The sequence below is a fragment of the Mastacembelus armatus genome, chromosome 9 (assembly GCF_900324485.2).
Source record: "Mastacembelus armatus chromosome 9, fMasArm1.2, whole genome shotgun sequence".
In the NCBI taxonomy this organism is placed as follows: Eukaryota; Metazoa; Chordata; class Actinopteri; order Synbranchiformes; family Mastacembelidae; genus Mastacembelus; species Mastacembelus armatus.
In genome coordinates, this window is record NC_046641.1 from 7,762,192 (window position 1) to 7,775,861 (window position 13,670).

The 13,670-nt window shown below is 40.8% G+C and overlaps 1 protein-coding gene across 4 annotated transcripts in view; it reads left to right on the forward strand.

Annotated features, from left to right (window-relative positions):
* dtx1 (deltex 1, E3 ubiquitin ligase) overlaps positions 1–13,363 on the forward strand; it is a 39,746-nt gene extending 26,383 nt beyond the window's left edge. For 3 of the 4 annotated variants that reach the window (XM_033325392.1, XM_026322616.2, XM_026322617.1), the window contains 7 exons: positions 4,159–4,220; positions 4,364–4,525; positions 6,688–6,749; positions 6,901–7,059; positions 7,570–7,731; positions 8,948–9,037; positions 9,126–13,363. In XM_033325392.1, the coding sequence (XP_033181283.1) occupies positions 4,159–4,220; positions 4,364–4,525; positions 6,688–6,749; positions 6,901–7,059; positions 7,570–7,731; positions 8,948–9,037; positions 9,126–9,350 (922 nt within the window). In that variant the 3' untranslated portion in view covers positions 9,351–13,363. The remainder of the gene's footprint in view (positions 1–4,158; positions 4,221–4,363; positions 4,526–6,687; positions 6,750–6,900; positions 7,060–7,569; positions 7,732–8,947; positions 9,038–9,125) is intronic. The other variant, XR_003296548.2, reaches the window with a different exon arrangement.
* The last annotated feature ends 307 nt before the right edge of the window (positions 13,364–13,670 follow it).

Below are 13,670 nucleotides of genomic sequence, written 5' to 3' on the forward strand. Positions count from 1 at the left end.
TCTGGACTAAACTGATGCAATTTGAAACTTCTTGGTGTCATTATTGCTTATTTACAGGACATTTCAGTTGCATTGTAAAGTGCATTACCCACATATTATACCACCCCTACTCACATCAATATGTAATTAAGCACTTGTGGAGTTCTCTCCTTCTCACTGTCTCATGCTGCATAATAAACAGATGAGGTGATATTAGTCCCCTATCAGCACTTTACCAAACTAGGCCTAATGTGGTCTCTCTATTTGGGGAATCACATGGCTCTCAGTCTGATTAAGTCCTCAGGGCATGCTAGAGATTCCCAGAGGAGAGGAAAGATGATGCTGAACAGGAAACAGAAGAATGGCAGTGATTCACATACCCTGACCTACAAGGGGGCATAATTAATGTGGTGTTAATGGGTTAGGTATGTAGGGGCTGGAATTTTAGCTTAATTGGATTGGTTTTAGGTCAGAGAGTACAGCGTGAGATGTGAAAAATGCCACCATAAGAAAATTTTTGAGAGACACTCCACTGTCCTCTAAAGCTGCATGTAGTCAGACTCAGCTTTCTTTTCCAGAAGAGAACATAGACAGAAAGGAGCGAAGAAGTGAACAGGAGGTCAAGAGGAAGAGAAAAATTAGAGTTAGCAAGGCGAAAGAAATGCAGAGGTGATGAGGTTTAGTCCAGTTCGCTGAATGTGCATCATCAAAACTAGAGTGCTGGTACAGCAGAGTCCCATCAAAACGGCAAGGGTCTTAACTTGTTTACGCTGATGATGAGGTATAATTGCTAACAAGATCTGAGCACGAGTCAAGAGAGCCAGTTGTTAAGCACCACAGTATAGTCTTTTTAGCAAAAAACAAACTTTGTGGTTATTAATGACAATATACTTTCACAACAGTAATTATGGTGCTTTAACACCACCAGGAATCATAGCGATAATAATAAGAAGAAGAATTGCAAAAATTATTATGAGAATTATTATTATTTTTGGGACTAAAGGGAACTATATATAGATGAAAATGTGGACTGGAATGCCATCATTGGAAACAGTGAAGGTTTTTTTGAAAGTGTAGGACAGGTGGTGAACTTTGCAGTGTAAATCTGGGTGTCATCGGCATAGCAATTAAAATCTAATCCATGTTAATGGAGAATATTTCAAAGGGGAAAGATATAAATAGTAAATTTAAAAAAAGACATTTAAGACAAACGTGATGTTAGCAAATGAGAGAAATGAAGAGCATGAGGAAGAAGTTAAAGCCAGAGTTAAACCCTGTGTCATCCAGTGTTAGGGATTGTCAGCAGAGTGTGAGGAGGTGGCATGTGTCTAAACCCGAGCGCCCTAGGAGCAGCCAGGAAAGGCAGGGTCACTGCCTCTAGAGGTGTACATTTTCTAAAAAACAAGTGAAGAAGAAAGAGCTAAGCAGTGTGCAGAATGAGATGGAAGGTGGCAGCTGCACACAAGCTACAGGCTGAATGGCTGGTTTAGGGCACAGAAGGGCTTCTGCAGTGGATAGACAGGTAATCACAAGGGTTATAAAAAAAAATTTAAATACAGTGCAGTGGGGAATTGCTTGCAAGATGTGTATCTATCTGTATTTGTAAAAAAAAACAACAACCCATAAACACAATGTAGATAAATAGCTTAGTTTGGTTCCATCTAGCATATAATGATCAGCAGTAGCTGCTGTTTTTGATGCATATGGAATCATGCAGTGTGCAGCTGTTTCATCAACATATTTATTATGCAATGCACTCTCTGGCTGATAGTGGGATCTTTGCTAGAACTGGAGAGCAAACGAAGATGAAAGCATTCTAAATAAATGCTATGCTACAGATCTTTGACAGGTCTTCTGTACTGTGGGCTTATAGACGTGTGCAGCACACAATGAGATGGTGTTAAGAGCTCTCATAGTGTGCTGTCCCATTTCTTCCTCTAATGAAAATTATTTGTTTGATCACAGTGCTCTCTGTGAACAACCTAAATTATACATGCACTCATAAAGGGAGGCTTTTTGTTCACAGTGCATGTTTAAATAAGGCAGCACCTAATTTGTTTTAGTTTTAGTGTCAGACTCTGCTTTAGACAAGTACTTTTTACTTTTGATATTCTTGTTTTTGCCACTGCTTCTCACATTCCCTCACCAGTGTAAACAAACACTGGCTTCATTTTGCAGATAGAGGGTAACCTGCCAACCTCTGACTTTGGCTGGTTCTCTTACTAAGTGATGGACAGCTGTGTGCAATGTAGCTGCTAGTTTTTGTTACAAGCACAGACTACTGCAGGTGAGTCCACCCAATAATTTCCCCACTGTGGCTGAACGTATTCCAAGCTGGATACAAAATCTTGCAACCAAGCTCAAACCTGCAGTAGTTTAACACCTCTGCATTCATCATTCTGACAAGGTGTGTTTCACAACTCAAATCACAAGTCAAAATCATTGACGCACATTGGTGATTCATGTGCATCAATGATTTTGTCTCATATGAGTCCAGTTGGCTTTGGTCCACGGTTGTGAGATGCACAGTATCTGCGTCCTTACACAACAGCCCCAGGCAGGTTTTGCATCCCTTTCTGTTATTGCACTCAGCTTATTGAAGGGCTTCCCTTGGCACAGGAACCGAGGCTCTCGCTAATATTAAAGCAGTCTCTTGATGTGGATTTGTGAAACACCTGGGAGGTGCAGGGCCTCAGACCTCACTGGCTTAATGGTCACAGAGCAAAGAGATTTGAAAGTATTGTATAGGCACAGTAGTGCATGTGTCAGTGGCTTATAGTCCGAGATAATTGGTGGCTCATCTCTTTTATAATGTAACTTTTATCTAGACTATGGATTATTTTTGTTAGTTTTGAAGATGACTTAATACACAATGCAGCATGTTTAATTTTCCATGACATTTCCCCTTTTGATGACTTCAGATGGTAAAGCTGAGTTAATGTTATTAAGAATTTAGAGGGTTTTTTAAATGTAAATTGTATGACATCTGGTGTCTCACGCCATCTCCTTAAATGATTTAGTGGAACTGTGTGTCCCTGTTCATCGTGTCACATTGTGTAATTGTGTGCAATATAGGGATGGACATACATTTACATGCAATGCAAATGTGTGAGTAAAGTAACAACAAAGTAACAGCACAGACAGATTGTTCACCTTATCAGTCTGATATGGCAAACAGGTTAGCAAACAGTTAAAACATGAAATCACTGAGAATGTTTGGCTTGAAGCAGTAATTTACAGAAGTTGAGAGGTGCTGTAGTGTGTGAATAGTGGCTTTAATCTGGATGCTCGATCTGAATGAAATGGCCAGGTGGAAATTGGGTCATTCTCTTTTGAAATTAAGTTTTAATTTGATTTTGTGTTGTTTGGTTGTTTTATTGTTTCACATCCAAATCATATCTGCTCTTGAGTTTTGAGTTGTGCCTTTGCTGAACTTTTCAATTTTAGATTTCAAACAAGGTGTTGATCGACGTTAAAGTTTTATCTGAGCTAATATTTCCATCCGATTACATAACTTTATTGCTGTGACTGTTGGAACTTGAGCCGGCTGCTCGTTTTGAGTCTTTAGCTCGGCTGCTGTACGATGCTGGTTAGCTGCGGTTTGCTCGCTGAAAAGAGACTCACTGACTAATGCTCCAAGTGCCTCCGTCTGCTCTGCTCCAGGTCTTACAGAGTACACAAGTCAACTGTTTTTGTTCTCTGTTTACCCTGAACTGCAGTCTCTCCAAATGTCATCCTGAATCAGGGTCTGCTGCAGCGCTTCGTACATGAGTTAATCTGTCTCATCCCATTGCAGTTGTCTCTGTCTCTGTGATGAAGCACAAGTGACATTCTTCGTGGCAGAACTAGCTGCTGTTCTTAGTTTTCTCAGCTGTGGCAATGGTGCACCATCAGGACAGTTTGCTTTCCATTTGAGAGATCACAAAGTCATTTAAACAATGTGAAAATACATATTTTACTTTTACTACAAGAACAGGAATGGACTGGTACATTAAGAAACACCGCAGTTACAGAGAGGAGATGAGTTTTCGTAAATAATCTCTGCCTCAGAGATAGACCCCAGTGTCTCCAAATGGTCACTGCAGGTGGTAATGTGACCCTGAATATATGATATAAACAAGTCCCCAAGTATTTTAGTCTTTTTAACTACTTCTACTCTTTTTTTCTTTCCTCTTGAAGTGTTCCTGCCCTCCCAGTGAAGAATCTGACTGGATCTGGACCAGTGCATCCAGCACTAGCAGGTTTGATAACATCTGCTTGGAAATCAGCAAAAATGATTTGAGTGTTCAAACTTATCTGTGGTCTCTTATTCATCTTGAAAAACATTCGCCATCAGCACCTTTTCCACTCTTCTGTGTGTGTATGTGTTGTACATGTGGATCAGGAATGACAGGTATCCTGATGTGCGCTGCCGGTCTGCCGGTTTGCCTGACTCGGGCCCCGAAGCCTATACTGCACCCACCACCCATCAGCAAGAGCGACATGAAGCCTGTGCCGGGGATCAATGGCATGCGCCGCAAAACCAAGAAAAAGCACTTGAGAAGAGGTGAGAAAGAAGGAATCAAGGAGGAGAGAAAACAATGCCGCCATTGTATTTTTAAAGTGTTACAGTGAATAAACAGGAAATGCAGTGAGGAGAGGAACAGACCAACCACTGACATTCAGCAGACTCTCTCGCCTGCCAAGCTTTGCAGAATGTTTTTGAATCAGCTGTCTACAAGTCTGTTGTTTAGTGTGCAAACAAAACCAAAGCTGTTTTTTGTTGTTGTGTTTTCTTTTCTGTTTCTCCCTTCAAGCTCCAAAAGGGTGTCATAATAAATCTGACTGCAATCAAGGACACGATAATACATTAGGAAAGCATTCCTTTACCTTTGAAAGGAGTTCCTATAAAATATAGTGTAATGATGACTGCCGGTTTCAGATTTATTAGTAAATGCAGTGAAATGGAGACTCGAAGAGTTTTATAGATGGTACACTACACGCAGATTGACAGGGGCATTTGTAGGGAAAGTAATTACCAAGCGACTGTTGTACTTAGCTGGTCTGAGAAGGGATCTGGTGTTTCATTGGACGGCTTTGGGCTTGAATAAGTGCTGGTCGATGGAAACTGTGGAAACCGCCAGGCTCCCAAGGGAGTGTTTGTCCTAAATGATCAGTGAGGCTGTTGTGTTTCCATCCGTGCATAGTACTTGTCCTCTCAGTCAGCCCTACAAAGCTTTCCATTTCTCTCCACACAGACTTGCTGCATACAGATGATGGGGTAAGACTTGCAATTTTATAGCAAGGTTCCTATAAAGGAAACTGTGCTATAGTACTAAGTACAGGGACAAATACTAGTGTTAGTTCCAACGCTTGATTTTCCAATCAGTTTCATGCATAACGTAGAGTCCATCTTCATACATGCATCGTGTTCAGCATACTTAAAGACCCTGATCACAAACAAGTAAATAAAAAAATATTGTTTACCATGTTGACTATCTTACTTTCGCATGTTAGCCAACCAGTACTGAATGAATGAGTTAGGCAATTACTGCCATTATTAGAATTTATCCTGCTGGCACAAGAATATCTGTAGCACTTCATTCAATGGTTGTTAAAGACATAAATGCAAACCTCCTGGCAGGGCTAGAGGGAAAATCAGGGGATCACCAAATATTTACATATTTATGTATTGATGAGGAAAATCTCAGGCTCAGAGGAGAAGCTCACAAAATCCCAGGTGTCGCCAAAAATATTCTGGCCACAGAGCATGAAAATATACACACAGGGTTGTGTGCTAGTTAAGAGCTGGACCAATATCTCTATCTTTAAAGTATATTGTTCTTTCAAGGAAAGTTTCTTGGAAATGGTAAGGAAATTATGGGCCTGGTATATGTCTTGCCATTGATGCTGTAGATGGAGGAGTCATCTTGGTCATGCTGTCTGCAGAAACAGCATGAACTCAGATGTAGACGAGGGTCTTGAAGGGAGTGCGGATGTGTTTTTCTCTCATGCAGAGAGATTTGGGCTTATCCTGTTCTGTGTTTTGTACAGATAAAGGTCAGAGAAGCTTTTGATCCAGCCAGTGAAGCCAACAAGTAGTAAGAGCATAAAATGCATACAGCCAGTCTCTTTTGCCTTTCTCCTTTTTTGTTTCTTCTCCTCCCTCTCTTCATAGGTTTATGTCTCCTCTGTCTTCCCTACACTTTACACCGTAACATTTTTTTTTTTTTTTTTTTTTATTTGCTCACTGTGTTTCTCTTTCCACTGCTCTCCCTCCCTTTGTGCATTGGCTGTCACTCAAGTGAACAAACAAAGGCTCCGGGGGAAAAGAGGTTGCCTGTAAGCGTATTAGGGGTGTAAGCTGTGGGTGTGCTCTCAGCCATGTTAGGCTGGTTGCACACAGGGATTATGGCAGAGTGTGGGGATGGCTTGTTGTTATGTGCCACTTTGAAGGTGACCTCCCTGTCAACATCATAGACATGTTTGCTGTATTCACATGAACACTTACACTGCCTTATTGGGAAAAAGCAGCATGCAGGCCAGAGTGTCTGCTGAAACTAATGAAAGTTTGTCATCCATCAAACTCTGGCTCTTTATTCTCTTGTGTTCAAATGACAAGAAAATTCCATCCAGTGGTCCGTCTTGTCTTTTCTCATATATACTTGTGGTGTGTGGGTGTAACTGGCAAGTTTGGCTTTTGTCTCTTTTGTTTTATTTTATGACAAGGAAAAAACCCAGAGGATGTAGTGCGAAGATACACAGAGAAGATTAAAGTGATGCCGGATGAGGTAAGAAAACGAGACAAATAACCACACAGGATTTAAAAGTTTTGTGCCCACCGAGAGACACACTCTTTGGATGTGCTAACCAAGTGTGAAAGTCTCATATATACGCAGGCATGTAGAATGGCAGCTGAAATATTTTGACTGGCCATTCCAGGACTGTACCATCTGCATGGAGAGGCTTGTCATGTCATCAGGATATGAAGGCGTCCTGCAGCACAAAGGCATCAAGCCAGAGCTGGTCGGCAAACTTGGCAAATGTGGGCACATGTACCATCTGCTGTGCCTGGTGGCCATGTACAACAATGGCAATAAGGTGGGTAAAAGCTTCTGAGCCAGACGTTGTTATGATGTCACTTTCGGCTCAAAATATAAACTCGCGATGTCTTACAGCTTCACTGGGTTGCATGGAACTGGCAGATGATCAGGCCTCAGTATTTGGGTACACAGATGGAGATCTTACATAGTCTTATCTGAATCTTAGCAAAATCAACCTTGAAAGCACAATATTTTGTAAAATCATTACAAGGTCTGCTCACTTGAAGTCTTTCAAATGTAAATGTACTGCTTGCTAGTACAAATGAGGCAAATCCAGGCATATTTAAAGTGTAACATTAAGAACAATCAATCATCTAATAAGGGCCAATGTCAATGTATCACCAGCCAATTGCTCCATAAATCACAGAGGAGCTGCAGATTTGATTACTAATTTATTTGTGACTATGACTGACCCCTTTGCTGATCAGCACAGCTTCGCATTTGAATAAAACCAAACCTGTGTGCATAGTTGGATGATGCTATTATGTTTCTCTCTTCTTCAAACCAGGATGGCAGTCTTCAGTGTCCAACATGCAAAACCATCTATGGAGAGAAAACGGGCACCCAGCCTCCTGGGAAGATGGAGTACCACGTCATACCCCACTGCCTGCCAGGCTACCCAGACTCCAAGACCATTCGCATAGTCTACGACATTCCTGCTGGGATCCAGGTCAGAAGTGTCTCACGTCACTAAATCCACAATGCAGCATTTGTGCCCTGATCCACTGTCTCTCCTCTCTAAATCTGTGCCCTTTCTCCAACTGCTGCTTATCCGCTTAAGTCTGATAGACGGTTATTCGTGCTGGAAGGTGAGGCGTTGGGGCAGTGTAAGACACTGACGAAACAGTATTTATGGGGATCACACATTGCTTCTTAGCAAAGAAGAATAAAAAATTGTGAGATACTGCAGCCATGTAAGGCCATTTTCATCATCTATAAATTTGCTCATTTTTTTGAGCAGTGGATATAAATAAATAAAACTGAGCTTAATCCAGTGAAGGCCATTTCAAATTTATGTCACATTTGCAGTGGAGAGGAGAGGATGTTTTGCAGCATGGGTTTGTGGGTTGGTTGAGAGAGGGCTGCGTATTTTATCCTGACTGCTGAGCTTTAATAGAGTCAATAAAATCACCTTTTTTTCCACCAGAAGAGCAGGCTTAGTCTCTGAGGGAGAAGAGAATACTAGGGGGTCATTTTACCACTCAGGTCAGCACTGTGAGCATTTCTGTAAGTCTCCTGCTCCTCATCCAACCTCTAAATACCCTGGCAGTTTCAGTCTGGTTTAGAAACAGACATAATGGGCTTAATGGTCATCAGAAATATATTGTGATATTAAGCAGTATTAGCAGCCTAATAAGAAAATGAATGAGAATCACCACAGAGAGTACATTTGACTTGCGATTGATTTGTTGATGAAAATTGCATTGGTGCATCCACTACAGTTTAGTTTCTCCCATTTCTGACTTAGTAAAGTCAGTCATGGCCAAAGATGTGAAATTAAATCTACCCAAACATATAATAGAGGAAGAGAGATCCAAAAAAACTGGTTTGGCAGAGCAGCTAGTTGGTTGTAACATGTTTTAACCTTCACTTCCTCTAAGGAAGAGGAAATGACATGACCAATTTGTCATGGTGTGTAAAATGCAATTACATATAGTTCCTTTATTAATAATGTTTCCCATCGGAGCCCTGAAAGCAACACTCTAAAATCTAATATTTAAAGAGATAATTGGATATGTACAGTAGCATATTTCTCAAAGGGCTATTGTAAGCAACATGAACAATAAAGCTTGTCTTGTGGGTACTGTTGACATTTCCTACACAATTAAGTTGTAATTGCAAGTGGAGTTGTAACATTTATTTTTTGTTCTTGACATTTTTACCAGACCAATGAGCACCCCAACCCCGGGAAGAAGTTCAGTGCGAGAGGCTTCCCTCGACACTGCTACCTCCCCGACAACGAGAAAGGCAGAAAGGTAAGTGACCCAGTTCTTCATGCATTGTTATTTCCTTCTTGTCATAGAGGGATAATCGTAACAAATCCACACATTTGTTTGTCTCTAGGTCCTGAAGCTGCTGATCATGGCCTGGGACCGACGCCTCATATTCACCATCGGCACATCCAGCACCACAGGCGAGTCGGACACAGTGGTGTGGAACGAGATTCACCACAAGACAGAATTTGGCTCCAACCTGACAGGCCATGGCTACCCCGACCCCAACTACTTGGACAACGTCCTGACAGAGTTGTCGGCCCAGGGAGTCGGAGAGGACAACCTGAAGGACTAATGGCCAGATGAAGATGGACGTTGCATGATGGGCCAACAATTCTTTACTCCCCACAGACAAAAACACTGTGCAGTGGTGGCATGAGAGCAATGGAAGCAAAATAAATGACGTTCATGATCAATATTTTGATTTGTATAACCCAAGACTTCCCTCATGATGTCTTTTGACCCGTCTCTTGAGCATGCTGTGTTCATGCCAATTTTTCTCAGAAGGCTGAAGTGTGTAAAAACAAGGTCAGATTTTTGTCTTGGCGTTGGTAGCTGCAGGCCGATGGTATTTAACCCCTTTTAGATTCGAAGCTGTTCCTCTGCACTTGGAGTAAAATGATGAGAGGACCAAATTCTGCAGAGGTTTATTTGTAACTGCTAAACTCCAAGATTGGATTGGTCCAGGCTAACACTGCATAATGAATGCTGAGAGGATATCTGCAATAGGCTGAGGTGCCAGTGGATCAGTTGTTACTTGATATTGTAAAGATACGTTTAAAAGAATTTCAGCTTTACCAATGAATGAAAATGAATTGATTCCCTTCTTCCTTCTTTTACTCCAATAATTCAGTTGTGTCCTGTAACTAATAGTGAAACTTGGTTTTGTTGTTTGCAGGGCAGGATCTTGCCTCTGATGATGTCATTTAAGGCTGCACTGGACATCTCTGACATTTTCCACTTCTGATACCACAGATCAGCATAAAATGCAGGTGTCTTCTGGAGTTCTTGAAGTATATCCCAGATGGGAAAAGGCTAACAAATATTTAGTTATAAATGTACGTTGTATGGTTAACCTTGTGGACTGTGATGAAACGAGCATCTTGCCAGTCAATTTGATTTTTGTTACATGGTGTTGGAAAGTGTTTGGCTGAAGCTGGGGAGCAGGATTTGCTGCACACCAAGGTTAAACTCATTTGTTTTGTTGACACATTGATGATGCTGACCTCTGTGAATCTAAAGCCTGCATTATTATTGTCCCTGTTGAAGCAAACCCAGGCACTGGCACAATCCATCATACTGACCATACCTAAGGGGTGAGTGTGTGATTGCGTGCTCTGAGGCATTAATACGCTGGCTTTAAGTCCTTGAGGAGAAAAGCTGAACACAGTTCCCACAGATGGACGTTTCTCTGTCAAACATCTAAAGCTTTCCATTGGAGATCCAATCTGGGCAGTGCTCCTGCTTACCTGTGCTCACTCATGAGCTTGTTTGATGCTACACAGTGGACTGGGCTTTACTGCTTGTCCACCGAGCAGTGAAACACCTCGTTCCCTGTGTGAGCTCACTTGAAGTTGGCAGAGGCGCTCCTGATGTATGGCCTCGCCCCCACTCTCCTCCTCCTCAGCAGCAGAGCACTTCTCTCTTGGAACCATGCAAATGCTGGTCTAGTATGGAGTTGGCTGGGAACTATTTTTCTCCCCCAGATTTTATGCACGTTTGAAGGTCCTGGGTGGAGCTCTTGTGACGTTGTTTTACCTGGAGATGAAAGAAAACCAATTGCTGCATAATTCTCCAGAAATATATGTGATCAGTTTTAATGAGCAGGCGTGTTGGTGTAAGGTATGTTGTGCAGGCACCCAGCTGTGGTCTTAATTTTGGAGTGAATCATAGTCTTCCATAGCACTTTGAGGCAACAATTTTGTTTAATCAGTTGTTTAATTTTTAGGAAATGTCTTAAATTGCAACTAAATCTGCCTTTTTTTAAGTTGATGTTTATAAAGTGGCTTGCAATGCTTTGAAAAATATATATAAAATATACATTTGCAGATGTGATATACCTTTAAATTCAAGCTCAGTTTGAGTGAGTGGTGTAAGTTTAATTTATTTTTATACTCTTCTGTATAGAAAATACAAAGACTGGCCCACATATCTATATACAGGCACATATTAACATGAATACATAAAATCTGGCAACATTTGTCAGTATGTCAGGGACTGTTGAACTATCTATGACATGTTATGGATGTCTTATATTACAAGTAGTCTTAGCATATGCTGCTGTCCTTACCTTAATGTAGAATCTGTGTAGTTGATCCCCGGTGGGAGTCCAGTAAGTACAGTAAACGTGTCTTTATAGCTATAGCAGCATGAAGATGCCTGTCCCCACCCCATAATGGGCAATTTCTCTTTTTCTACTTGTCCAGAATATGGGAATGAATGCAGCCGGCTATTTTGTTCAGTCTGAAGATGAAAAATAAGAAAAAACTGGGTTAATTATCAGCTCCAAATATTCTTAAAGTTTGTTTCAGCAACAGATTGGTGGGTTTCACCTCTGTCAGTTGTCAGTTGAGTTTTCTCTCTCATCATTCATGTGAATTCCAACTTTAACGTTGGAACTTGCTTCATTTTTGGCTCCGGCAGGCAGCTGTTTTCAGCGAAAACACTCAAAAGTCCCTGCAGAGAGACACTGGCAGCAACTAGCTGCTGAACCCAGTGGAGCATTTAACATCTGAGGGAGCAGGAGTTAATAAAGACCAGGACAGAGCTAAAACAGAGTGAATATTAGACTTACATTCATCACAGAGTCAGAAACATTTGTCCAAATGAAGGTTAATGTTACTAACCACATCACCATATCAATATGAAAGGTGATTTTCAGTTTTCAGTAAATTTAAACTGTTTTTCTCCATTTTTAGCCGTGTATTCTCTCTCAAATCTTAACTCTGGCACCTACACAAGCTAAAACAAACCATTAAAGGTATTTGTGTGATTTTTGACCCAGCTGTCCTTATTTGACCTTTTCCATTTCAAGTTTTCTTCTTTCACACCCTTTATACTATGGGATAGCAAGAGAAAATGCTTCCGATCTATCAGGGAATTTATTCCATGTTAACCGAAGTTTCATTAACTAGAAAACAGCAAGTGTTTGCTTCTTTGACTTTTCCTTTCCATGTGTCGGTCTTGTTGCATTAAGGAGGCAGGCCCTTTTGACTTTTCAGGTGTGTACAGACCTACATGGCATGATGAATAAAACACAGTTTGGCATTTGATTAAGGAAGAGCGATATGGTGTTTATGCAATTTACTATTTTTAAGATCTAATACGTCATGTGTAGCAAAAAGGCTCATTTTTGGTTTAAATGACAGCGGATGTTTTCTTTGTGGGGAGCCTACCTCCAGGCGTCATGACTGGAGGATGGTCACATGCCATGTATTAGAAAACGTATATTTTTGATGTCTTTTTTTAAACAATGATTGTCTCTCAAAGAACTATTACATAACATTACTCTACAACTCTTATTAAGACTCATTCATAATATTTTCCATTTGATTATAAGCAGGATAAGGAATGAAGTCACTTTGTCCTAACATATGAAGTATTTACAGTTGTACTCTCTCATAGTGTCCACTGCAAATTGTACTTCTCTCTTTAAATGATACCTTAACATTTTGTGTGGATATACCGTTCGTCTGTATCTGTCTGTGCGAGTGTGCGTGAATGTGTGCCGAGTGTGCGTCTAGCAGACAAAGCTTAGGTTCATGTACTTTAAAGATACAGTGATGTTCTTCTAGAGGTGCATGTTAACCAAACTGTGAGCAAGTTTATTGACAATGCGTAGCTTTGGGCATACAAAAACCTGATTGCTTCTTTAGAAATATCACCCAGGTCTTCTGGTGATTTAGCACTGTGGTTTTGCATCTTACTCCAGTTAGGAAGTTTTTGTTTTGTTTTTTTCCCTCTGTTGAGTTTGATTTTACACAGATGAGGATGAGATAGCGTTTGGCTGCCTTCATCCTTCATTTGACAACATGTAAAACATGGAAATGTTTTGCATTTTAAGTGCCCATTTTAATTGACATCCTCTAATGATCATTTTTGTGGTTTGATTTCTCTCAAGCAGTGTCTACATATTGCTATTTAAAATGGTTCACAGAGAAACTAAAAGCAAGGTATTGAGAGACATTGATTAAACTATAAAGGGCTTCTTAATCTATCGGTCTTTATTGAATTGTGATGACCTTGTTGCATGTTTGTGTGTTTCTCGTGGAAAAATAAATGTGTCCTCGACATGGGGAGTTTGTTTGACCTTTTGTCACCTTGGCTCTTCCTTGTTTGTTTTCTTTTCCTCCCACTTTGTTGCATGTCCTCCTTAATTTACCCCCACCATTTCCTTCTCTCCAGGCAACTGTATGTGCTGCACCTTGTTATATGGATATAAATGAGCTTTTCTAGAGCTGTGGAGTGCTGGAGAAACAGTTCTTACTGGCAGTAAATTTGCTTTATGGTCATTTTCTGTCACTGGCTGTTGCTGCTGTATATTGGTGCTGTGGTGAAAAGATGTGCTTGGCTCATACTAATGCATGTGGTTCACCAAGACCTGCAGGAGATCAGC